We start from the raw sequence: 27,810 nt of genomic DNA, 5'->3' as shown, positions 1-27,810 counted from the left end.
TGGTGTAGGTGTTGGAGTTGGTGGGTGACGTTCGTGAGAAGATTCCACAGGAGATCGACTATGAAGGAACTAGAGAAGTTCTGAGTGATGACCCCAGCCCCCTGAATGTTGTGTTACTTCAGGAGATCCAGAGATACAATGCACTGATAAACAGTATCAGGTGTGTTCCCATGACACATGAAGGCAACACGCTGGACGGCGTCAGCCTACCCATCGCCAAGAGCTGTCAGAAGCTGCGTCCGAGACGTATGTCTTCCGATCGAAGGGCTCAGATTGTAAGATCGTTCTTTCGTATTTTTCGAATAGGTCCTCTCTCCTTGACCTGGAACGTGGGATAGAAGGCTTGGTGGTCATGTCTACTGAGCTGGAGGAGATATTTACCTGCATACATGATGCCCGTGTGCCCCCACTCTGGGAAAAGGTATGTTACACGGCTCTGGGGGGAAGAGAGAAAGCAAGCGGAGGGAGAGAAGAGTGGAGGTTGGAGGCGAGCCAAGGGTCTGAGAGCCATAGTGGGTGAGAGGATGAAGAGGTCTATGGACCACTTGGTGATCTTGATGCTTTCCTTCTTCTAGGCCTACCCCTCCCTGAAGCCACTGGCCGCCTGGACCCGGGACTTGGCTCTTCGCGTGGAGATGTTCGCTCGATGGGCAGAGACCGCTCACCCGCCTGTCCTGTACTGGCTCTCGGCATTCACCTTCCCCACCGGCTTTCTGACTGCTGTCCTACAGAGCGCGGCGAGACAGAATAACGTGAGGACGGGGCAGGGCGAGAGCGTATCAGACGCATTACCTCTTAACGCACCCTACGGGGGCAAACTCAGCACAGCCCTCAAGAGTGGAGACCCATAACATGTCACTGGGTCGTCCAAGTGGATCTTACATGTTACAGATTGATGCATGATAATTCCTCCCCATTAAGTTATCACTTACCTAATGTTAAGTTGCTGATTATTTTTGATTGGTTCGGGTCGCCTTTGTAGGCGTGGAGAGGGGGACGCAAACAAAAGAAGCACAACCTATAGGTGGTGTTATAGAATGACAGGCATTCTGCTGAAAGAGACCCGCCGTGTTAATAATAATCACCGGTAACCCCGTCTACCGTCTTTCCTGCAGATCTCCGTTGATTCTCTGTCCTGGGAGTTCATCGTTTCCACCGTAGATGATAATAACCTTGTGTATCCCCCAAAGGTGAGACCGAGTGCTCGTATATATGGATGTTTAAGTATATGGTGTGTATTAGACTTGGGCACCAGGGGGCTCTTCGTGTTCGTCTTCGTGCTCGTCTTCGGGGAAAAAAAATCTTCGTATTCCGCGAATATTCGCCCGTTCCTGTCTTCTCTTCGGGCGAATATTCGTGGACATTCTTCGTGCTCGTTTCATCTTCGTTTTCCTCCCGGTTGCCTAGCAGGGGTTAATACGGGATTAAGAACACATTGGAGCAGCAGCAGGTGCCGTGAAGGTACATGTGTGCGACTCTATTGGTCGTTTCGGCAGGGGGCTGGTCTGGCATCAACGAATGAATTGCAGAACTGCAGAATGCACCTCATTCGTTGATGGCAGGCGAGCCCCCTGCCGAAACTACCAATAGATGTACCACCGAGATGTACTGTACACAATACACATTGCCCGAAACTGAGGGCCACGTTCCTCCGAGCAGTTGTCTTGTCTGAGACCTAGACAAATGCTCCAAGGAACTTGGCCTCCTTTTTATCATACAAAGTCACACATCCATAGATGTTTAATAAAAGAATAGGGATTATTTTACATTTTTAAATTGATTTTGGACCACTTTTAATACATGCCTAACATTTGCTACCTATTTATAATGGCATACTTTGCAACACATGTCCACGAAAATGTTGGGTGTGTTGGCAGGTATGTGAATGGAAAAATATTGGACAAGAACTAAAAAATAGCTTAGGGTTAATGTACGGTTATTTTTAAGATTATTAGCAGTGCACTGGTTTGGTTAAAGATGTATTATGTCTAAATAATAATTTAATTTTAATGGGTTTATTGAATTTTATTTTAAAGTTATATTTATTATTTACTTTATTATATTTATTTAATGTTGTAGTGCTACCTTACCCAGCTATACCTATGTGCACTAGCATACCTAGTTTAGCTAAATTTGATGGGACAGGAAAAAAGCAGGACTGTCCCTGAAAAAGTTGGGTCTGTTGGCAGGTATGTGGATGGAAAAATGTTATAGGGTGAAGTGTGAGTTATAGCGTTAATGCTAGTGAGTGTAGAACTGAAGGCCAGGGCAAATAACAGGAGGAAAGGCGACCCACTCACCTGTTTCATCCAAGGGCAAAGCACCCAAACACTGTCAGTCTTAGACGTTTGGCAGCGGACTTCCAGAGCTCAGACACTAGGCCCTAGCGTAAGCTGGCCACTCCGGCAGAGGTAGCAGGCGTTGCCACACCGCAGACAGACGCAGCCAGGGGGGAGAAACTACCTTGAACATTTTGGGCATTTGAGGCATGACTTTAGCCAGGAAGCAAACTGGCAGAGAAGAGACGCTGGCACCACCACCAGCAGCAGCAGCAGAATTGGTAAAGGCGAATGAGTGGGCAATTGGCGACCCGCTCACCTGTTTCACCCCAGGGCAAAGCATCCAAACACTGTCAGTCTTAGACGTTTGGCAGCAGACTTCCAGAGCTCAGACACAAGGCCCTAGCGTAAATTGGCTACACCGGCGGAGGTAGCAGGCGTTGCCACACCGCAGACAGACGCAGCCAGGGGGGAGAAACTGCCCTTACCGTTAGGGAAAATTAACTTTCCAAGCTAAGAGCTGGGTAACCCAACTTGGGCAGATTGAATTTAAGAAAGGCAATCTGCTCCATCAGATGAGGTGCCATGCGTGAGCGCTGTGGACTCAGTATGTTTCCAGTCATAGAAAACACGCGCTCACTTTGAACAGTGGTTGGCGGACATGATAGTAGCTGCTGCGCAACCCATGAGAGTGCAGGCCACACACTCTTCTTTTCATCCCAGTAGCTAAGAGGATCAACATTAGGCGCAGAAGGAACTTCACTGAGGTAAAGTTTGACCATTTCAGCAGCACTACTCTCCTTTCTGCTGCTAGCTCTGTCAGATGGTCCAACTATACTCCCAAGTGCCTCTTCCCAAAACGCAGCTGCTCCACTCAGCTGTGTTGTGCTGCTTGTGGCGCTGCTGCTGATGCTGCTGCTAGGGGTAGCAGACCACATCATCTCTTCCTCCTCCTGCACCTCTCCCTCCTCAGACAGCATTTCCATTTTACGCTGCCAGTCACGCACCTTGTTGACCAATTGCTCCCGGTAGCTACTGAGAACATTGAATTTCAAAGCTAGCTTTCCCTTAATTCTTGGATCGCAAAGGCACGCTAGCATCATTTCGGGACTCTCTTCATGTGTTTGCGAAGGTGTACTTTTAGCAGATCCTTCGGCTTCCTGACTATGGCTGCTACGTCAGGATGTAGAGTGCCACCTTGAACAGCCTCACGGTTTCCAAGGAACACATCCATCTTGCTGCCTAGATGGGAGAACACTGGGGTTACCTGGGCCAGACTGGCAGTGTAAATTTTCTGTGGCATCCCTGAATGGTTTAAGGACTGCCACTAGCTGGGCGATCACTGTCCAATACTCCCTATTCAATGGAGAGGTAATCCCAATATTATGCTCTGAGGCAAGATTATGGATTGCCCTCTGCTGCTCCAAAATCCTCTCCAGCATGTCTAACGTGGAGTTCCACCGTGTACTGACATCCTGACGTAGGCAGTGTATGGGAAGACCTGACCTCTCTAGCTCTTCCCTCAAAAGTTGGCTAGCCTTAACACTATGGTGAAAGTGCCCAGCGATCTTTCTGCAGCGGGACAGAACTACTGCTGCCACATTAGTTCCTTCTGACATTGCTGCCTTCACTACAAGATGGATGATGTGGGCTGCACAGCGCACACCAACAATATGACCATCTCGCAGCGCTTTCACCATATTGGCACCTCCGTCAGTTACCACAAAACCAACTTCAACATTGGTGCCCGCCTCTGCTCCCACCCAAAGGCTAAACATTTTCCTCATTGCATGCAGAATATTTTGGGAAGTGTGCTTTTCATCCATCACTTCTGCATGGAGAAGGAAAGATCGGTAGCCTGCTGCAGCAGCTTCCTTAGACACACCGGGCTTCCACCAGTGTGCTGTCAAAGAAAGAAAGGCATGCTGGCCGCTAGGTGCACTCCACAAATCTGTAGTGAAATGAACAGACTGACCAGCAGCCTTGGAAAGCTCCTCTTTCACTGCTGCAACACAGGACCGATACAGCGAGGGGACAATGTTCCTGCTGAAAGTGGAACATGACGGAACTGTATATTGTGGAGCCACAGCCGCCATCAATTGTTTGAAAGGCTCCCCTTCGATCATAGAGAAGGATGCCCCTCCAACAGCAATGAACTGACCAATCAGTCGCGTTACTTTATTGGCCTGCTGTTTGGGCATTGACCTTTTGGATTGGAATGCCACAAATTGTTATAGAGTGGGCTGGACATGCAGTGCTCCAACCTGCCTTGGTCTCTGGCTGCCAGCACTAGCTGCTGCTGCTGCTGCTGCTGCTATTGGCTCAGAAGAAGAAGCTGTTGGGGTTTTTCCACGGCCACCAGCTATGCTGCCTGCACTAAGTTTTACTTCTGCATCTTTCCCCAATAGCACAGCGTTGTGTTGAGTGCTGAGGTGATGCTTCATGCTAGCACTGGTAAAATGGCCAGACACTTTCCCTCTGCTTATTAGCTTCCCACAATGTTTGCACTTTCCATAGCGCCCTTCTTCAACATTTTCAAAGTGCTCCCAAATTGGGGTGCGCATAGCCTTGGGGTGTGCCTTGGGTGCTGCTTCTACTGCTCGGGGTGGATGAACAGAGGCAGAACTAGTGGTGGTGGCACTGGTGGTACTACCAGTACTGGCCATAGTGGGACTGCTAATTGCTTTAAGTCTAGCAGATTTGGTAGGTTTTGCTGCTGGTGATGGTGATGATCGCAGCGGAGAAGGTGGAGGCTCAGGGGAAAAATTGTGCACTAGTGATTTGGACACTGCTCCCTGAGGAATCTGATTCCTGACCACTCATCTCCTCTGGCTCATAGTCTAGTTCTTCATTAGCCAGATCGAATGGAATTCCTGCTAGGCTGGAGCTAAGACTGATATCGTCGTGAGACTCGTGACTAGTAGTAGTGCGAGCAGGAAGAACAGACTCTGCACTTGGCCTCTCAGTCTCAGGCTCCTCTGCTACCTCACTAGCTGGAGTTCCACTATGTGTAGCCATCTCTCTAACTGTCTTTACAAAAATATTGTAAGGACTTGGTGGTTTGCTAGAGGTGCTAGGAGGACATGGCGTGGCGGTACTGGGGAGAACAGTAGGCGCAGCACTAGTGGTGGTAGAGGCGGTGGGGGTGGTGGTGGTGGTGGTGGTGGGGGTGGTGGTGGTGGTTTTCCCTACAAAGGAATGAGATCGCTTTGGTTTGGGAAAACCCTCTGAGTCCTGCTGCTAATTTGGCTCTGCTTGGTACCTTGCATGCTGCTGGTGGATGGGGAAGATGCTGCTTGGGGCAAAAGGCACTTCTTTTTACTCACTGGGCTAGTAGAAGTACTAGTTGTGCTACCCTTTAACTTTGAACGTGCTTCTGGTGCTTTAGGCTTTCCGTAAAAAAACCATAGAGCTTGTGGGCCTAGCAGTCCTACTTCTGCCTGCTTGTGGTGCCTTTCCTTTACTTGATGATCCTTCAAGCAATGCTTCCCCAAATGATAAGCGAGAGCTTGGCCTACTTGGCCGACTAGACTGACGCAAAGGCTGCATCTTAGAACTGGTGGTGGTGCTGGTGGTGGTGGTAGATGGAGCTTGTCCCTCCTTAGTCCCAAAAGGAGGATCCATTTCAAATTTTGTGTTGTGTGTGTAGTGTAGTGTTTAAAAAACTATAAAAAAACAAAACAAATTAAAGACAAAAAAATTAGAGGAAGTTCTCTTCAGTGCTACTGCTTAGAAAGTAAAACTATGCACTACTGCACTGTGCTGTTGTGTGCAATCTGCCAAAGTGCTAAAGTTATTTAAATTATTAACTCAAGATTAACTATTTATATAACTAGCAGTATTTTATTTTTAATTTGAATTTACACGGGCCTAAGAGCTTAGCCTACTACTATGCTAGCCTAAAGCTATATTTCCTTACTATAAGTCTACCTCTAGGCAGACGCTCTCAAACCCACTAAGCTAAAGTGAGGTTAAATCAGATTCGGTATATGATTTATTAATTAATATTAAGTTATATAATATTAATAGATTAGAATGAATTACTTATATTATGTATTATCGATAGAAGAATATAGATTAGGAATTAGAATTACTTATATTATAGATTATGAATTACAATTTATATTATATTATATATTTATAATATACTATAGATTAAGATTAAAGAAGATTAGAATTATTTTAGTACTACAGCTAGTACCTTGAAGCTTTGCTTAGTACAGTTGTTGTCGTCGTCACAAAGTCAATCTTTCTTGAAAAGAAATTAGAATAGAAAATAAAATGTAAGAGCAAAACAGTTAGCTTCACTGCTTGCTGAACAAAAACACACAGCACTTATGCGGCTGCACTCACTAGCCCAACAAGTTCACTTCACTGATGGACTGAGGTGAGCAAAACACTAAGGGTACTTTTAATAAAATTAAAATTAAATGTAAAATAAATGAGAAAATCTTTGCAAAACAGTTAACGTCACTGCTTGCTGATCAAAAAAAAACACAGCACTTATGCGGCTGCACTCACTAGCCCAACAAGTTCACTTCACTGATGGACTGAGGTGAGCAAAACAAATGAAATAAAATGAAAGATTAATTAAGAAAAATTGACTTGGTCTCTTGCTGTTGCTAAAACAAAGCACAAACTATAGAGCTGCAGCACCAGTACTAATAAGATTAGCGGAACTATAAGCTAGTAGTAATTAATTCTTAATTTTATTTATAGCTAATTAACTATTTAGCTAGCTAAAATGAATTATATAATATTACTAATATAATGATTTTAGATTAGACACTAGTAGATGTCTTGAATGTCTACAGTACACTCTACACTAGTATACTATAGTATATAATATATATAACTGACAAATATATATAATATTATAAATTAGTGTACTATTAAATTATTATATATTCTATTAAATTATTATTTATAAATTCTATTATTTAATTTGTCTAACTGAAGACAGGACAGGCAGTAGGCACTAGTGCCAGCCCAGGGCAAGGGCACCCCAGTGCCACTGAGACACTGGGTGCACTGTCAACTCAACAGCACTATACAGTTGATGACAGAAGCACTGGGAAAAAAATAAATAAAAAAATGACTAAATTAATAAAATTATTAATTCAGTAGAACTGAAGTGAGGAAGAGTACACTGTGAGAAACGGCAGAATCTTCGATTCTTCGTGGTTGTGAGTCTTCGTCTTCGCCTACGTTTTGCCGGCACTGTATTCTCTTCTGCGTGTCTTCGGAACGAACAAAAAAACGGCCTCTTCGTGCTCGTTTTCATGTTCGCCCGAAGACGAATGCGCAAGTCTAGTGTGTATGCATGTATTTTACTGTATGGTGTCAGCGTGTGTGTGAGTATATAGTGTTAGCGTGTGTATGTGAGCATATGATGCTAAAGCATGTGTGTGTGTTAGTGTTAAATGGTAGCGTGAGTAACTGATGCTAGCGTGCGTGGTGTAACAGTAAAGAGCGTCAGGTTTGAGTTTAGAGTTCTTGGGACAAGGGAAGAGAGAGTGTGTGAGTGTTAGTGTATGGCATAAGAGTGAGTGTAAATATGCATAGAGTGAGTGTGTGAGTGTATGGTGCTTGAGTGAGTGGGTGCGAGCATATTTCACTTTATATAAAAGCTGACCAGACTTGAGTTCAGTGCGTACAGTGAGTGCGTGCGGTGAGTAGGCGCAGTGCGTACATACAGTGAGTAGAGTGAACCATGCTGGTAACTAAAATATATATTTAAATGGCTGAGGGGCACCCGAGCGGACTCTCGCCTGGTGTGCGGTTTGGGTTATTGGCCGGTATTGCCCGGGGGGTGACGTCATGTGATGTCTGTTGCCCTCAGGACGGCGTGTGGGTCCGCGGTCTGTATCTGGAGGGGGCCGGCTGGGACAAGAAGAATTCGTGTCTGGTGGAAGCCGAGCCGATGCAGCTGGTTTGCCCTCTGCCGACCGTCCACTTCCGACCCACGGAGAGCAAAAAGAAGAGCAGCAAAGGTATCGCACCGTCACATTCCACATCACACGACCCCCGGCACACAGCCCCCAGTCCCGGTATCTGATCGCCCCTCGTTTCCCTTTCTCACAGGTCTGTATTCCTGCCCGTGTTACTATTACCCGGTGCGTTCCGGTACCGCGGGCCGGGCCTCCTTCGTCATTGGGGTGGATCTCCGAACCGGAGCCGCGTCCGCCGAGCACTGGATCAAAAGGGGAACAGCACTACTCATGAGCCTGGACAGCTAACATGTCGATGATCCGCCTCCCAGCGGAGTCGGGCTCTGGGTAGGGAACCAGCTCTCCGTACCGGTCGCTAAAGGCAGGAAACCGTACGTGTATTTTATACCTGTGCGCATGCACCACGCTTGTTAATAAAATGTGTTTTCCTTAAAGTTTGTACAATTGCGTATTCTTTAGTAATTGAAGTGATTTGACTGGTTAAGGAGACACCGGATCTGTGAGGACACCAAACTTCACGGGTGTCCCAGAAAAACGAGACAGACGGCAGATGCGAGTTCCAGCCAAAGCAAGAGGATGCCGGCCAGAGCCGCTAGTGGCCCGTATTCTGGGTGCGGCTGACGGGCGTTGCTTTTGTCCATTAGGTCGCCTGATGATGTCATCTGATTTCACAGACATCCCTCGTGATGGACTCTTGGCCTGTACCGAGGATAGAGCCTGTCCTGTCCCCACTACCTATGGCCCCAGGAGGTGCAGAACACCCTATGGAGGTCCGTAAAGCCCCCGGTTCGCCTCCTCTAAACCGCTCGCCTTTTACTTTTTTTTTTTTGGGCCTATCCCCTGTGTGTTTCAATCCCCTCACTGTATTAGCTTCCATCACTTCTGCTGGGAGGCTGTTCCACTTATCTACCACCCTCCCAGTAAAGTAAAACCCCCTTCCATTCCATCTCAGCCTCTCACTCCTTCTCTCCCATCCCCCCTCTCTCTCTCTCTCTCTCTCCTCCAAACCGGACACATTGAGATTTTTTGTAGTCTTCCTGATCTTTTTTGTAGTCTTCCTGATCTTTTTCATCCTGCGTACATTCTCTTTAGTCTCCGTCCTCTGCCTTCGCTCCAGAAGGTCTATATGCCTCTAGAGATGAGCTCTCCAGCCCCGTATGCCGCTCTACACACAGAACACACAAGAACAACTCACACGAGGATTCGATAAGCCCGACCAAAGAGCGTGGGGCGCATTTAATGAGACAGCCGCAGCGCTAGTCTCCCCATTCCTGGGGATGGAACCTCTGCCGGTGCTTTAGAAGCTGCGGCCGCTGTGCGAACGTCCGCGGACACTTCTCGCACGAGTACGGCCGCTCACCCGTGTGAGTGCGCTTGTGCAGGACGAGGTGCGTGCTGTGCTTGAACGTCTTCCCGCACTCCTCGCACGGGTACGGCCGCTCGCCCGTGTGCGTCCTTTGGTGGGTGACGAGATGGGAACTGGACGCGAAACTCTTGCGGCACTCGATGCAGGCGTACGGCTTCTCCCCCGTGTGCGTCCTCCGGTGCGTGACCAGATGCGAGCTCTGAGAGAAGCTCTTCCCGCACTCTCGGCAGGCGTACGGCTTCTCTCCCGTGTGCGTCCTCTGATGCACAACCAGATAGTTACTAATGCTGAACGTTTTACCGCATTCCGAGCACTCGAAGGGCTTCTCGCCGGTGTGGATCCTCTGGTGCTTGAGCAGCGTCGAGCCGTCGCTGAAGCTCTTCCCGCAGTCGTCACACGTGAACGGCCTCCTCACCGCGTGTGTCCTCTCGTGTCTGAGGAGATTAGACCGCTGGGTGAAGCATTTCCCGCACCGCGTGCAGACAGACAGCGAGACGCCCCCTGTGTGCAGTTTCCGGTGCGCCTCCAATGAGCCTCTCTGAGAGAAACTTTTCCCGCATTCTGAACAAGAATACGGCCCGGCGGCCTTTTTCCGAATATATTTGTAACCGGTCAAGTTGGCTTTCTCAAGCTGCAGCTTCCTGTGAGGTTTGAGTTCTCTTGTTTCAGACTCCCCGTCCTCATAAAACATGGAGTACTCTACAGCCGCGCGGTCGCGCAGGTTATACTGACGCGTGTCGGCGAGGCATCCTTCTTCAGGAGGCTCGGGTACCTCATGTACAGCTTCACAGCCCTGCAGGTAGCTCAAGCCTTCCACCGCCCAACCATGCTGCGTAAACAGCGACCTGGCCAATTCCTCTGCTGTCCGTCGGGAGCCGTCTACAAAACATACAGCTCGTGAGGACCTGGTCGACCCATGCATGTTTAATCCCCTCACTGTATTACCCTCTACCACTTCTGCTGGGAGGCTGTACTTACCCAAGGAGAATGGGATTGATTTTTTCCCTTGGCGTTCCAGGTTAGACACCCAGAGGTCTTCTCCTTGTTCAATGCTTAATATAAGTTTTGGTTTTCTTCGTGAATAACCTGAACGGAGACAAAAGTCAAAGAATAATTTGAGTGTTATTTTTATTAATGAACAAGAACACAGCCCTGTTCCCGAGTCATCCTTTTCATTTTGTGAAATGAGAGGGGGGGAGGGAGGGAGAGAGAGGGGGAGGGAGAGAGAGGGAGAGGGGAGAGAGAGGGGGAGGGGGGAGAGAGAGGGAGGGGGGAGAGAGAGGGAGGGGGGGGAGAGAGGGAGGGGGGGGAGAGAGGGAGGGGGGGAGAGAGGGAGGGGGGGAGAGAGGGAGGGGGGAGAGAGGGAGGGGGAGAGAGAGGAAGGGGGGGGAGAGGGAGGGGGGGGGAGGGGGAGAGGGAGGGGGGGGAGGGGGAGAGGGAGGGAGAGAGGGAGAGAGGGAGGGAGAGAGGGAGAGAGGGAGGGAGAGAGAGAGGGAGAGAGAGAGGGAGGGGGAGAGGGAGGGGGAGAGGGAGAGAGGGAGGGGGAGAGAGGGAGGGGGAGAGAGGGAGGGGGAGAGAGGGAGGGGGAGAGAGGGAGGGGGAGAGAGGGAGGGGGAGAGAGAGAGGGAGGGGGAGAGAGAGAGGGAGGGGGAGAGAGAGAGGGAGGGGGAGAGAGAGAGGGAGGGGGAGAGAGAGAGGGAGGGGGAGAGAGAGGGAGGGGGAGAGAGAGGGAGGGGGAGAGAGAGGGAGGGGGAGAGAGGGAGGGGGAGAGAGAGAGGGAGGGGGAGAGACAGGGAGAGGGGGGAGACAGGGAGAGAGAGGGGGGGAGACAGAGAGAGAGAGAGAGAGAGAGAGAGGGGGGAGACAGAGAGAGAGAGAGAGAGGGGGAGACAGAGAGAGAGAGAGAGAGAGAGGGGGGAGACAGAGAGAGAGAGAGAGAGAGGGGGAGACAGAGAGAGAGAGGGGGGGGAGACAGAGAGAGAGGGGGGGGGGAGACAGAGAGAGAGGGGGGGGGGAGACAGAGAAATGTGTTCCAGTTTCCATGCTTCATTTATAAAGACAGACCCCAATCTTTTTATCCGGTTGAAACGCTTGTGTTACCGTGTCAGCCGTTTCGTGTGTGTGTATAGCTGAAGTGCTGCCGGCGTCACAGTAACATACCCAAATATTGAAGCGCTTGGTAGTTCTGCATCATGACCTCCCGGTAAAGCGTCTTCTGTTCGTTCTGTAAATAAGACCATTCCTCTTCCGAGAAATACAACGCAACGTCGTCAAACCCCGCACGGGACTGAAACACAAGAACACAGCGGCTTCAGCAACAGCAGCGGCCGTGAGCCACACGCACGGGGCCACAAACGAGGCATAGGAACCTGCGATGGCTTCGCTCTCACAGGCTTCCTCAGCCGGCTAGCCGCAGGCTTCGTTCTGGGCCTCTTAGAAAAGGCTCTCCTTAACCGGGGCATCCTGAGAGGGCAACAAGCGGGAAAATAAAACACGGGGTTAAACCAGTAATAAAACATCTGAGCTGATGCTTTATGGAAATGCTAATGAAGTCCGTTCTCCATAGACTTTCATTAGTCAGAGAGTCCGGCCGGGTGATTAAGACTGAGTGAGCTTATGTGCAAGCAAATATGTACTGTGCTTAGAGCCATGTGCGACCAAGCAGTTACATGGTACTGTTATAGCAACGCGGCATCCCCCCCCTTCCCTATATATATATATATATATATATATATATATATATATATATTTATTATATATATACACACCGTATTTGCTCGATTATAAGACGAGGTTTTTTCCAGCGCAAATGCTCTGAAAAATACTCCTCGTCTTATAATCAGGGTCGTCTTATAATCAGACCTCAGGGGACCTGGATCCTCCTGTGTTATGCCCCCCCAACTTACCGGTGGTTCTGAGTCCCCGGTGCTTAGTCCAGGCTGCGTGTAGAGCTCTACGCGATACAATCCCGTAGAGCTCTACACGCTTCCCGGACTAAGCACTGGGGACCCAGATGCAGGGGACCTGGATCCTCCTGTGTTATGCCCCCCCTCCAATTTACCGGTGCTTCTGAGTCCCCGGTGCTTAGTCCGGGCTGCGTGTAGAGCTCTACGGGATTGTATCGCGTAGAGCTCTACACACAGCCCGGACTAAGCACTGGGGACTCAGATGCAGGGGACCTGGATCCTCCTGTGTTATGCGCCCCCCCAAACTCAGAAGCATCGGTAAGTTTGGAGGAGGGAGGGAGTGTTAAATGGGGGGTGTAAGGCATTTCTGGAGGCAGAGTGCTCTGTGAAATGCCTTTTAACCCCTTTAATGCCACTCTGCCTCCTGAAATGCCTTTTACCTCCCTAAATGCCACTCTGCCCCATAATATGCCTTTTAACCCCCTAAATGCCAGAGTGGCATATAGGGGTATAAGGCATTTCTGGAGGCAGAGTGGCACATAGGGGGTCAAAAGGCATATCATGGGGCACAGTGGCATATAGAGGGTTAAAAGGCATATCATGGGGCACAGTGGCATATATGGGGTATAAGGCATTTCTGGGGCAGATGTGCATAACTGGGGGGGCAGGTTGAAAAAAAAAAAGGAAATAAAAACAAAATATTTTTCTCAATCATAGCGTTTATTAACAAACAATTGTTCACATAGTTTACATGAGCTAACATTTACTGGTAAAACTTTTTTCCTATAGGGTCGTCTTATATTCAGGCTTTTTCTTTTTTTCATACGTTAATATTCAGATTTTGGGTGGTCGTCTTATAATCAGGGTCATCTTATAATCGAGCAAATACGGTATAAGTATATTAAAAACTCGCTTAATTCAGTCACCTGCATTCAAGCAGGGATGTCAACCATAACATACTGGGAGTCTTCTATATGATAACAGCAGTGGCGAATAGGAAAGAGTCAGCCCCTTACTGTGTGACCCTAAGAATCTGCCCCTTCACCCTGAGATTGGGGCAAACTCAGAGTATAGATATATATTATAAGGTATTATATAGAAAGCCATGTAACGCTGTCAAACGTCACCCATACCTCACAGCCAGGGGTCTCCTCTCTGATATCTGGATGGACAGAGGCTTTGGACGGGCAATAAAGAAAAGGAAAAAAAACAACCGCTATTGAGTCCTGGGATCTGTAGTCCCCGTTTGCCAATGAAACAAGGCGGAGGGGGAGAAAAGAACTTCATGTCCCACAATGCCTTGCAACCAGCTGATCAGACAAAGCAGAGCGAGGCTTGACACGCAGCTGAGTCTTGTCAAAACTTTATTTAACACTCACAAACACAACGGCTGTCAGTAGTCGCCGAGCACGCGCTTTTAACCCCTTCAATCCCAGGGGTTTTTGGTAGCTCAAGTTTGCCATTTTGCGCTATGTCGGTTCAGCGATTATTCTCCTTTCCTGTGAATAGTGTACCCATGGAAACTATATATTATTTTTTCAAGGAGAGGTAGAGCTTTCTTTCGATACCATAGTTGGATGATTAGCTGAAAATTTAAAATGAGAAATTTAGTAAAAACTAGTGAAAATTAGAAAAAAATAAATAAAATTAAATTTTCCCTCTGAATCCTCACAAAATTAGGTAAAGTGATGGAAAATCCCCTCCAAGTTTATCAATTCAGGTGTCCTGATTTCAGAAATACCTAATTTCTATAGATTTTCCATACTTTCCCAGCACTTATAGGGAACATACTATAAGGTGTACATTTTTTTGTAGAATTTTTATGCTTATGGCTTAACGGGTTTGGGGGTTGTGAATGGGGGCAGGAGGGTTATACTGGGTAGATGTTATGCTAGGGCAATGGGATGTAAGGTTTTTTTGAATTTTTTTAGCATTATTATAATCTTTTTTATATATATTTTTTATTTTTATATATATTTTTTAAAATAAATGTTTTTTTATTATTATTATTTATATTATTATTTTAATGTGTTTTTTTTTAAATGACCGTTTCAGCGATCCCCCTGCACCGATCACACTGTGATCTCTATGCAAGTCCCCACAGAGAAATATTGTAGCTTCCCGGACCTCAGAGGTCTCTTCTTCAGGAGGAGATGTACCTTTTCTCTATGTTCCTCCAATAAAAGGCATCGCCTTCAACTAAAAGCTCCATCCGATTGGACGACAGGTTCTTCCCTGTTAGCAGAGACTATGATTGGAGACATGGACAGCTCCTTGTTGGCTGCTTTTAATCATGTGATTGCCTGTTGCTAGGCAGTTTGTGTTGCTATGCAGAAACAGCCTTATATATACAATGCGCCAATAGACGGTGTGCAGGCTGCCCGCCGAGCTCTGTATTTAACCCATTGCGTGCCACAAAAGAAATATACCCCTGAGTACGGTTCTGCCTGAATGTGTTGAGGCGCTGAGTATCAGTACTTTGTACACCCGGTGCAATTTTAACCCTTTATATGCTGGAATGGCAAAGTAGGTATCCGTTACTCGTGTGTGACCCCCCCCTTGCTGGTGTACTAAAGGATAAGTGATTTTTTTGGCGCTTGGGTCAGTTATGGTTTTATGCGGGTGAGTTTAACCCGTAGAGTGCCAACCATCGGAGAAATAACCGATCAGCAGCACGTCTCCCCTTTGTACAGCGCTGAGGGATATGATGGCGCTATATAAAACAATAAATAGTAATAAAAAGGCGTGGACCACGCAGATGAGCAGCGGTGGGCTACGACTCCCTAAACCTTGATGATGAGGGTACGATATGTCATAATTGTATTTTTAAACTGTTACATGTCGTGTACCCTCATCTACACAGACTTCATGTATGTTTTATTATATATATATATATATGTTAGGTTTTTAAATGGGGGTACAGAAGGGGGCAACCAGGCCCAAAGCCACAGAGAAGGGGCAAGCAGGCCCAAATCCACAGAGAGGGGCCACCAGGTTCCAGTTCCTAGAAAGTGACAATGGCCCACCGCTAGAGCCCCCAACGGCCCACTCCTAGATCCCCCAACGGCCCACTCCGAGAGCCCCCAACGGCCCACTGCTTAATAGCAGGATAGGGGGCAGCGAGGGTATTGGTTTTACCCAATCGTGGGAAACTTCCGCTACCTTGTGGGGGAGACTGATGACGTTTTAGGGGGGCTGGTGATGTTTGTGGGTGGCACTGGTAACGTTAGTGGGGGCTGTTTTAACTTTGAGGGTGGGAGGGGAAATGGGCAGGGAGGGGGCATTCCTATACGCCGCGTTGTGACCCGGAGAACCGCCGCTTGACCCGTAGAGTTCGTAGGTACCCCCCGCAGGCAGCAGACCTGCACTGACTTCTCCTGCTTTTGGGAAGAATACATATTAGCCGCCTCGCACGTTATTATTATTATTATTATCTTTTATTTATATAGCGCCAACAATTTACGCAGCGCTTAATACAATACATAAATTCAAGGGATATGACAAGACAAGATAAGACAAACCGATACATTTGGTGGAGAGAGCCCTGCTCGCAAGCTTACAATCTTGAGGGAATGGGGTGACAAACATAAGGCACAGAGAAAGGGTGAAAGGTAGTGTGGGGGTATCAGTGACGGGTGAGAGGTAGTGCGGGGGGTATCAGTGACGGGTGAGAGGTAGTGCGGGGGGTATCAGTGACGGGTGAGAGGTAGTGCGGGGGGTATCAGTGACGGGTGAGAGGTAGTGTGGGAGGGTATAAGGCACAGAGAAAGGGTGAGAGGTAGTGTGGGGGGTATAAGGCACAGAGAAAGGGTGAGAGGTAGTGTGGGGGGTATAAGGCACAGAGAAAGGGTGAGAGGTATTGTGGGGGGGTATTAGTGACGGGTGAGTGGTAGTGTGGTGGTTGTCTCAATGACAAGGAAGTTCTAGCTGCTAAAATGGTGCGGCTTCTCTGAAGAAGTGGGTTTTGAGATGTTTCTTGAATGTTGGGAGGGAGGGTGAAAGCTGAAGGTTCCTTGGGAGTAGATTCCAGAGATATGGGGGCAGCTCGAGTGAAATCTTGTAGATGGGAAAAGGAAGAGGTGATAAGTGAGGAGGAGAGCCTTTGTTAGGGAACAGTTAAGGACTGGAGGGAGTTTATGGTTGGAGATGATAGGAATAAAATTGGTTAGGTTGACCATATTGGTTAAGTTTGGTGGTTGCGAGTGATAGGAATAGGGAGGAATATGTGGGGGACAGAAGTAGCAGAGCAAACACAGGCAGGTTTCACATATAAAGGTTAGTGTAGAGGTACTGGGATAGCTGTGATGGCAGAGAGGTGGAGAGGGATGGTATTTGGAATGGTTTAATGGGGTGAGGTGGATACTAAAGGGATCCAAACAGTTGGTGCCCTCTACTGGCATGTTTAAATAGATCTGGTTACTGATGATGTCATTTTATCCCATAGAAAAAAAACAGCGAGATCCGGGAGGATTGATGTAAAGAATATTATTTATTGTTTTATATAGCGCCATCATATTCCGTAGCACTGTACAAATGGGTAGGCAGGACATAACCATTAGTATAAACATCATAATTTGACTTACAGAAACAACAGGTGAGGAAGGGTCCGGCTCAAAGGAGCTTACAATCTAGAGGATGTAAAGTAAGGCTTTTCGGTGATTTTAATATACATTAAATGTGTTTTTTTTATATACATAAAGAAACAGCATATATGTAAATATATACAGTATGGACACTTACTGAGTCTATACACTAAAGTCTATACAGATTAAAACAGATCCTGTCCTCAGGACCTGCACGATTATTCCTCCCCATCGTTGGTTAAATGTACTAGTTTGCCGCCTTTTGCCACAAATCAAAACTCCTGTAAAATAAAATAATCTTTTTAATAATCCAAATATCTCCCTAGAAAAAAAATCGCATTGATTGACAAACAAAAAAATCATAAAATATTCAGTTTCAACCAAAAATGTTGGTACCCTAAATGCTGTGGAATTTCTTAAAAATGTGCATGAGCCTTTATTGTCTAAATATACATTAGCAGAGTGTGAAACCCTAGGCTCTGGCTACCCGCAGCCCTCCCTCTTCAGGATGTGGGTGAGTTGATGTCAGTGGGCGGACCCGTTTATGTTAGTGGGCGGGACTGATGATGTTGCAGGCGGGGCTGACACCAAACACCTTCAATTTGTAATAGGTAGGAGGGGAAATGGGCGGCAAGTGGGCGTGACTATAAATTTATAAATGAAAACTACATTTCTTAAACAAATTCAAGATTATAACTAAAATTGTAAACCATTTTTATTTAAAAATAATCGCATGTTTCAAATACCAAAATTGAATTAATCTGCATTCATATAAAAATCTAACCAAATGATTCCTTAAAAAAAATAATTGCATGATTCAAATATCAAAACCAAATTAAAGTTTATTGATATTAAAAAAATATATATATTCTTTACAGCATTAGAAACTTGTAATTTTACAATTTTTTTTACCTCTTTTTGGTAGAATCACGTAATTGTCACGTGACCCAAAAGCAGGCACTGATAGGCTGTTGCCGGAGGAACGGAAAAAGCTTCTTAAAGGTTTCTATGTTGTTTTTCTGTTGAAGATGAGAGATCTGCTTAGAGTACAAGAGTGCAATGAATGTCCAGTCCAAGTGGGACAGCAGCTTTAAGTGCGCTGTAAGGAAGAACAGGAAGGCGGCAATCGATTTGAGAAATGGAGCATGAATTACTGCCCGGATGCCGCGTCCTGGGGGGTCCTCGTGGCGCGGATCTCAGGGGGGCCGAGGCTTCGCTTTCCGGAGTAAGAGCTCATACTGGAAGTTATGGCTCCGTAATGGCTGAAGCTGGGAACGGAGAAGCTCGTTTGCGGCCGCAGAGGGACTGGTGATAGATACCGGATTAGTGCGGAATGCGGATCAATAGAATTAGTGTTTCCCGAAGGTATGATGTCATTTCTACAAACTGTCTCGCTTCCGACCAGGGACTGAGAAGGAACGAAGAGCAGACAGAGACAATTATTATTATATGCGCATACATACATTAATACATACATACATACATAAATACATATGTACATACATAAATACATACATACATAAATACATACATACATAAATACATATGTACATACATAAATACATACGTACATAAATACATACATACATACACACATAAATACATACATACATACATACATACACACATAAATACATACATACATACATAGACGCACACACACAACCATATCGTGCATTCACACGATGATAAACACACTAACACCATTCCATTCACACAGAGACAACTAGCTATCATTTATTCTGTGTATTTTGGGTCCCTGGAATGGAGTATCTGGAAGATGCACATACACACACACACACACATCCACATACACACACACACACACATACATACACACACACATCCACACACACACATCCACACACACACACACACACATCCACACACACACACATACATAGAATTAGTGTTTCCCGAAGGTATGATGTCATTTCTACAAACTGTCTCGCTTCCGACCAGGGACTGAGAAGGAACGAAGAGCAGACAGAGACGTTGGAGTCGTATTTATCACGAGGCTTTAATACATCGAATACATTTTAATTATTATTATATGCGCATACATACATACATACATAAATACATACATACATAAATACATATGTACATACATAAATACATACATACATAAATACATACGTACATACATAAATACATACATACACACATACATACATCGAGTCCCATGAAGGACGAAACAGCTGTCCAGGAGCGGTGATCTGGCTATTGTACCTCTTCCCGAGTTTTGTCTAAAGGCTGTCCTGTACAGCGGGCAATTACTTTCAAGGGATCCGTGTATAAAGTGGATATAGAGGCAAAGGTGGTAATTGTTGACCTTATTTGCATGCACCTACCCAGAATCCCTTGTGGTTGTGGAAGCACCATGAGATTTGAGAGGGAAAAACAAGCCTTCTGGTTTGTCTGGTGTCTGTAGATGAGTGTTTAATAATACTTCTACTACCCCTTAAATTTAAGTGGAAGGGTTTCCATCACCTTTTACCCACCATAACTTATGTAATGGTACATACACACATAAATACATACATACATACATACATACACACATAAATACACACATACATACATACATACACACATAAATACATACATACACACATACATACATATATACATACACACATAAATATATACATACATACATACATAGACGCACACACACGTTTAATTGACACAACCATATCGTGCATTCACACGATGATAAACACACTAACACCATTCCATTCACACAGGGACAACTAGCTATCATTTATTCTGTGTATTTTGGGTCCCTGGAATGGAGTATCTGGAAGATGCACACACACACACACACACACATCCACATACACACACACATACATACACACACACACACATCCACATACACACACACATCCACACAGACATACATACACACATACACACACATACATCCACATACACACACATACACATACATACACACACAGACACATACACATACACACACACATACACACACACACATACACACACACACACATCCACACAGACATACATACACACATCCACACACATACACATACATACACACACAGACACATACACGCATATACACACACACATCCACACATACATACACACACACATACACACACACATCCACACACACACATACACACACATAAATACACACACATACACATACATACACACACACATACATAAATACACACACATACACACACACACATACATACACACATAAATACACACACACATCCACACACATACACACACACACACATCCACACACATACATACACACACACATACATACATACACACATACACACACACACATACACACACAACCACATGCTTTCACACGGTGACAAACACACTTACACTCACGCTAACACCATTCCATTCACACAGGCACAGCTGACAGGAGATTCCGGTTTTAACGCCCCACTTTACCATTTATTATGAAGCGCTCACACAAGCAGCAAGATTACAGAGCGGATGCACTCATGGAGAGAGAGTGCAGAGTGGACACAAGCAAATTCATAGCAGAGAGCTGATACACACACACGAGAGCGCCATTCTGACATACAATGAGAGCGCCATTCTGATATACAATGAGAGCGCCATTCTGACATACAATGAGAGCACCATTCTGACATACAATGAGAGCGCGGTGCTTCCGCACACAGTGACGAGAGCGCCCTCCACCCCCATAATGAATAAGGAAGTCAAGGACCTTAAACACAACTCTCCTGTCCCTTTAACAAATAAACCCCGGTGCTCTAGAGTGCAGAGCTTATGCTTAGTGAGGATGCAGAGCATGTACTCTGTGAGGATGCGGACTGTGCACTCTTAGCATACAGAGCGTGCACTCTGTGAGGGTTCGGAGCGTGCACTCTGTGAGGGTTCGGAGCATGCACTCTGTGAGGGTTCGGAGCGTGCCCTCTGTGAGGGTGCGGAGCGTGCACTCTTAGGATGCGGAACGTGCACTCTTAGGATGCAGAGCTAGCACTCTGTGAGGGTGCGGAATTTACACTCTGTAACGTCGCTGAGCGTGCACTCTGTGACAATGAGCGTGCACTTTGTGACAGTGCGCGTGCACTTTCTGGCGGTGCTGAGCGAGCACTCAATGAAGTGGATCTTGCACTCTGTGAGGGTGCGGAATTTACACTCTGACGGTGCTGGGCATGCTCTTTGTGGCGGCGCGGAGCTTGCACTCTGTGTCGATGAGTGTGCACTCTGTGGCGGCGTGGAGCTCATGCACTCTGTGACGATGAGCGTGCACTCTGTGACGGCGCAGAGCGTGCACTCTGTGCTGAGTTACAGGCAGACATTACTATGCAGAGCTGGAGCAGGCAGTAGGTGTGTGGGCAGGAGGAGTGAGAAGGAGAGAGAGGCTGATAGGCTCAGGGAGAAGGGAGGGCGAGTGGGAGGAGAGAGGGCCTGACGTCAGACACACTACGCACTTCAAATAAAGCAGCGAAATTTCCAGAGCAAGCCTGAGCTCTGCTACCCCATCCTCCTACCCTTACCTGCCCCATTTCACCCCATTCTGCACCTCTCCCATCCCCCCTGCCATCTCACCCTCTGCCTGCCCTGCCTTCCAAAATCTGCCCCTTGATCTTGATCACTTGCCTCTTACTTTCTACCTGACACTCCCCCTGCCCTATCCTACCCCTGGCTCACCTTGTTGACCACCACACTCCCTTTCACCTTGCCCCTTGGTGACTCGCATCTGACATTCTGCACATTCCCCCTATCCAAGAACCATGCTCTTTTGCCCCCTTCCCTTACTTTTACCCCTAACCCTGATCCTTCTCTACCCTTCTCAACCTACATTTCTCTCCATACCATGTCCCTCTCCTTATTACCTCATGATGCACCTTTACCTATGTGCCTCTCCAAAGAGGCCCTCTATTACCCCATTCCTGCAATCTTTTCTAAAATGCCCCTTCCTATGGGCATGCATGCTCTGCTCTTTACTCGCCTTACACTCCATGCCCCCTCCTGCATCTCAGGTGTATGTGTAAGCAGGCAATACAATCGCCCACGTGAAGATGCCTCGCAGGAGTCCAAGAGATCAAGGAGGGGCAGATGCACAGGTGTGTGAGCCCGGGGGAAGGGACATGGGGGGTAACATGGGGAATTACAGGGGCAGATACTGTCCACTGGCTAATGACTCTAATGTCACTAATAATGTGTGCAACTATTTCTACTAAAGGAGTGTTATATGGTCTGTGAATCAGTGTATAGAATGAAGTTGAGCAGATCTTGGTGATGACCACGAGAAGGACCATTGGCTTCAACCGGTTGGGGTTGTTTTATTGGGTTAGTTTGGGTCAGTCGGGTTGTTTGTATAGAGTTAGACTCTGATGGAGTCCTGGTTGGAGCGTCAGTCCGACTGATGGAGACAAAAAGTCGAGAGCCTTCTGTAAGGGGCACTTCCCCATTTTTAGATTCTTAAAGGAGAGTAGACGGAGAGGAACGTGTCGGGCGAATAACCGCTTCGTATTGAGTTGTAAATCCAACCCTTGTGAAGGTTGAAAGCCATGGTTCTGTAAGGTCTTCTTCTATAAGGCCTGCTCAAGTTATTAAGGTGACTCTGGCTACAACATATGTTGGGGAGCAAATCTATGGCCGACAGAGACTCTCTTTCTGTGATGGCATTACTATTAGAGCGCACTGGCCTGGCGTTTTAGAAGGTTTCAAGTTATTTAACAAACCCTTGGAGCCCGTAAACTCAAGACTGTCCTCACAAGTTGACATCGTAGGTAGGTGTTGGTTTCCACATAAGGTCAGATGTGTGACCTCATGAAACTTAAAGGGACAGTCATGGCTCCCCCGATCCTTGTCATACCCCTGAACAACAAGTGTATCGCTTATGGCTTGTTCTTTCCTTCTGCGTGTGCCAATTCATCGGCCCATTTCTAGACGGCTAAGAAGGTAGGGGTTAAAGTGCCCCATAAAGCCTTCCTTTATATAGAGACAAACGAGGTCTGGGCCCTGCGCTCCCACCTGCTTGGCACGCGTAACCGCCATGTTGCTGTGAACGAGCCATGCTGTTGCTGGGAATGTCGTCTTTTATGGGAGGCAGGAGGGGGCGGTCCTAGCCATATATGGAGTTGAGGCTAGTCCTGTTATGACGAAAAGGAGGCAGTGACAAATGCCACTCCCAAATCCAGTGTGAGCACAGGGCCAAATGCCACTCCCCCGTCCCATCCAAAATAATTAGGACAAAATGCTGTCGACTGTTTACTAAATGTTTACAGATGCACACGCCAGGCCTGTTTTTATGTTACAGACAGGAGCATGTGAAAATTAGACCTCCTCCTCATTTTCCTGCTGTCATTCATGCTTTGCTGGTACTTGGAGGAACTTTTTAAACCTGATCATCTCCCAACGGCCAACGATGAAACACTTTTATGGTGTGCAGCTGAGAGCTTTACCTTATAGAACGTTCCTAGTGGGGGCTCATTGACCTCCTCTCCCCAGCTATTTCTGCCCCAATACCCTTTCCTCCTCTCCCTAGCCTCCTCTGCCTCACATGGTCCTTTCTCCTGTCCCCAGCTCTCTATGTCCCTCATGGTCCTCCATCCTGTTGCAAGCCCTTCCTCCCACATGGTCCTTCCTCCTCTCCCGAGCCTCCTCTGCCTCACATGGTCCTTTCTCCTGTCCCCAGCTCTCTATGTCCCTCATGGTCCTCCATCGTGTCTCCAGCCCTTCCTCCCACATGGTCCTTCCTCCTCTCCCTAGCTCTCTTTGTCGCACTTGCTTTCCTTCTCTTCAGCTTTAAGCAAAAGCCTGCTTCTCACAGCACACATCCAGGCATAGAGTGAGGATTTATGGAAACACTGCTTTGATTGGCTTACAGTGAGCTCCATCAGCCTATCATGGTTGGTTGATGATTTTTATTGAACCATTTCCTGGAAATCTTTGAAGGGCTGCCGGAAGCAAAGATGTTTTCACATTTTATTCATTAGAGAAAATTTGACGAAAAAAATAAAGACGAGAGGAGAGAGGGATATAATAGAAAAAAAGAGAAATGAGATGAAAGGAAAAGGAGCGAATAGGACTGGGATGAGAGAAAGGAGGAATGAGAGGAGTTGGAAGAGAGATAGGAAAGGAGAGAAGGAAATAGAAAAGGAAAGGAGAGAAGGGAAGAGAAGAGGAAAGGAGAGAAGGGGAGAGAAGTGGGATGAGAGAATAGAAGAGTAGAAAGCAGAGAAGAGAGGAAATTGAGTGGAGAGAAGAGTGAAATACACACACACTTACTCTAACACACAGACACCCATATTCACAAGTACACCCAGACACTCACACGTACACCCAGACACTCACACGTACACCCAGACACTCACACGTACACCCAGACACTCACACAGCACACCCAGACACTCACACAGCACACATAGACACTCACACCGCACACATAGACACTCACACGCACACTCAGACACTCACACAGCACACCCAGCTCCACTGAGCTCCATCAGCCTATCACAGCAGCCCGCCTCTCTCAATGCACACAGGTAGAGAGTGAGACTCCACCAATCACAACAGTCTTAATCTCATAGTGCACATTTAATGAGGCTGTATTTAAGCACTGCTTTGATTGGCTTACACTGATCTCCACCAGCCTATCACAACAGCCTGTCTCTCAGAGTGCACATGCCTTCCGAGACTGAGTCTACATGTAAGCACTGATTTGATTGGCTCACTTTCAGTGCCATCATCCTGTCACAGCAGAGAAAAGACTTTCCCTCCTAAACAGGGATACTTAATGTATTTATTTTGTCTTCTGTATGAAGGCCGCCATATTGTTGCCATACCAACTGGTTTAACTGGCCACCTCGATCACTAGTGCTTGTGGCTCATGCGCAGTCTGCTAAAGCAAATCAGGGCCGGTCCAGCAGTAGGATTCTAAGGGGTCGTATGAAATGCAGGGTACTGCCCCGGCTCTCTCTCTGATTAATGACTTTTATCGTTGCCATATATCTGGAGGATAAGAGGAAATGGCTGCATGAAGCGTGGTAGAACCCTTTGAAGAAGCCTAGGCCTAGGCTTGCATGTACTTTGCTGGTGGTTTTGGACTAAGAAGCGATAAGAGAGTCCTACTTGTTCTAAAAAATACATATTTTTGTTGTTAAACTGAAGAGGGAAGAGTGCTGAAAAATGTCGGTCCCTAACTGTAAAGCAGCCTCTGTCTACAAAGAGTTAATAAACTGAATTTTTATCACTAGGTGTCTGTCTAACAGCTACCACTAGGTGGCATCAAATTACTAAATTAATTTCAATTATATATACCGGTATTAAAAGGGTACGTTATCAGTGAAATGCAGTGTGTGAAAATCTGGCATTAAATATGGGATTAGTAAAGGATTAAATGTGTAGACTGGATGCAGTGTGTGTAGAGCTGGGATTAGTACAGGATGCAGTGTGTGTAGTGTTGGGGTTAGTACAGGATGCAGTGTGTGTAGTGTTGGGGTTAGTACAGGATGCAGTGTGTGTAGAGTTGGGGTTAGTACAGGATGCAGTGTGTGTAGAGCTGGGATTAGTACAGGATGCAGTGTGTGTAGAGTTGGGGTTAGTACAGGATGCAGTGTGTGTAGAGTTGGGGTTAGTACAGGATGCAGTGTGTGTAGAGTTGGGGTTAGTACAGGATGCAGTGTGTGTAGAGTTGGGGTTAGTCCAGGATGCAGTGTGTGTAGTGTTGGGGTTAGTACAGGATGCAGTGTGTGTAGAGTTGGGGTTAGTACAGGATGCAGTGTGTGTAGAGCTGGGATTAGTACAGGATGCAGTGTGTGTAGAGTTGGGGTTAGTACAGGATGCAGTGTGTGTAGAGTTGGGATTAGTACAGGATGCAGTGTGTGTGTAGAGCTGGGATTAGTACAGGATGCAGTGTGTGTAGAGCTGGGATTAGTACAGGATGCAGTGTGTGTAGAGCTGGGATTAGTACAGGATGCAGTGTGTGTAGAGTTGGGATTAGTACAGGATGCAGTGTGTGTAGAGTTGGGATTAGTACAGGATGCAGTGTGTGTGTAGAGCTGGGATTAGTACAGGATGCAGTGTGTGTAGAGTTGGGATTAGTACAGGATGCAGTGTGTGTAGAGCTGGGGTTAGTACAGGATGCAGTGTGTGTAGAGTTGGGGTTAGTACAGGATGCAGTGTGTGTAGAGTTGGGGTTAGTACAGGATGCAGTGTGTGTAGAGCTGGGGTTAGTACAGGATGCAGTGTGTGTAGAGTTGGGATTAGTACAGGATGCAGTGTGTGTAGAGCTGGGGTTAGTCCAGGATGCAGTGTGTGTAGTGTTGGGGTTAGTACAGGATGCAGTGTGTGTAGAGTTGGGGTTAGTACAGGATGCAGTGTGTGTAGAGCTGGGATTAGTACAGGATGCAGTGTGTGTAGAGTTGGGGTTAGTACAGGATGCAGTGTGTGTAGAGCTGGGATTAGTACAGGATGCAGTGTGTGTAGAGCTGGGATTAGTACAGGATGCAGTGTGTGTAGAGCTGGGATTAGTACAGGATGCAGTGTGTGTAGAGTTAGGGTTAGTACAGGATGCAGTGTGTGTAGAGCTGGGATTAGTACAGGATGCAGTGTGTGTAGAGCTGGGATTAGTACAGGATGCAGTGTGTGTAGAGTTAGGGTTAGTACAGGATGCAGTGTGTGTAGAGTTGGGGTTAGTACAGGATGCAGTGTGTGTAGAGCTGGGATTAGTACAGGATGCAGTGTGTGTAGAGCTGGGGTTAGTACAGGATGCAGTGTGTGTAGAGTTGGGATTAGTACAGGACGCAGTGTGTGTAGAGCTGGGGTTAGTACAGGATGCAGTGTGTGTAGAGCTGGGGTTAGTACAGGATGCAGTGTGTGTAGAGCTGGGGTTAGTACAGGATGCAGTGTGTGTAGAGTTGGGGTTAGTACAGGATGCAGTGTGTGTAGAGTTGGGGTTAGTACAGGATGCAGTGTGTGTAGAGTTGGGGTTAGTACAGGATGCAGTGTGTGTAGAGCTGGGATTAGTACAGGATGCAGTGTGTGTAGAGTTGGGGTTAGTACAGGATGCAGTGTGTGTAGAGCTGGGATTAGTACAGGATGCAGTGTGTGTAGAGTTGGGGTTAGTACAGGATGCAGTGTGTGTAGTGTTGGGGTTAGTACAGGATGCAGTGTGTGTAGAGTTGGGGTTAGTACAGGATGCAGTGTGTGTAGAGTTGGGGTTAGTACAGGATGCAGTGTGTGTAGAGTTGGGATTAGTACAGGATGCAGTGTGTGTGTAGAGCTGGGATTAGTACAGGATGCAGTGTGTGTAGAGCTGGGATTAGTACAGGATGCAGTGTGTGTAGAGCTGGGATTAGTACAGGATGCAGTGTGTGTAGAGTTGGGATTAGTACAGGATGCAGTGTGTGTAGAGTTGGGATTAGTACAGGATGCAGTGTGTGTGTAGAGCTGGGATTAGTACAGGATGCAGTGTGTGTAGAGTTGGGATTAGTACAGGATGCAGTGTGTGTAGAGCTGGGGTTAGTACAGGATGCAGTGTGTGTAGAGTTGGGGTTAGTACAGGATGCAGTGTGTGTAGAGTTGGGGTTAGTACAGGATGCAGTGTGTGTAGAGCTGGGGTTAGTACAGGATGCAGTGTGTGTAGAGTTGGGATTAGTACAGGATGCAGTGTGTGTAGAGCTGGGATTAGTACAGGATGCAGTGTGTGTAGAGTTGGGGTTAGTCCAGGATGCAGTG

General features: G+C 46.9%; 1 protein-coding gene across 1 annotated transcript in view; it reads left to right on the top strand.

The window, feature by feature from the left end:
* LOC149271843 (dynein axonemal heavy chain 2-like) overlaps positions 1-8,518 on the top strand; it is a 53,096-nt gene extending 44,578 nt beyond the window's left edge. The window contains exons 82-87 of the mRNA XM_089507085.1: positions 9-160; positions 307-421; positions 576-752; positions 1,116-1,190; positions 8,122-8,272; positions 8,364-8,518. Coding sequence (XP_089363211.1) covers positions 9-160; positions 307-421; positions 576-752; positions 1,116-1,190; positions 8,122-8,272; positions 8,364-8,518 — 825 coding nt within the window. The remainder of the gene's footprint in view (positions 1-8; positions 161-306; positions 422-575; positions 753-1,115; positions 1,191-8,121; positions 8,273-8,363) is intronic.
* The last annotated feature ends 19,292 nt before the right edge of the window (positions 8,519-27,810 follow it).

This window comes from Sceloporus occidentalis, unplaced genomic scaffold (genome assembly GCF_023333645.1).
Source record: "Sceloporus occidentalis isolate IW3139 unplaced genomic scaffold, rSceOcc1.0.p SCAF_456, whole genome shotgun sequence".
NCBI lineage: Eukaryota > Metazoa > Chordata > Lepidosauria > Squamata > Phrynosomatidae > Sceloporus > Sceloporus occidentalis.
This window is presented reverse-complemented; position numbering and strand designations above follow the sequence as displayed.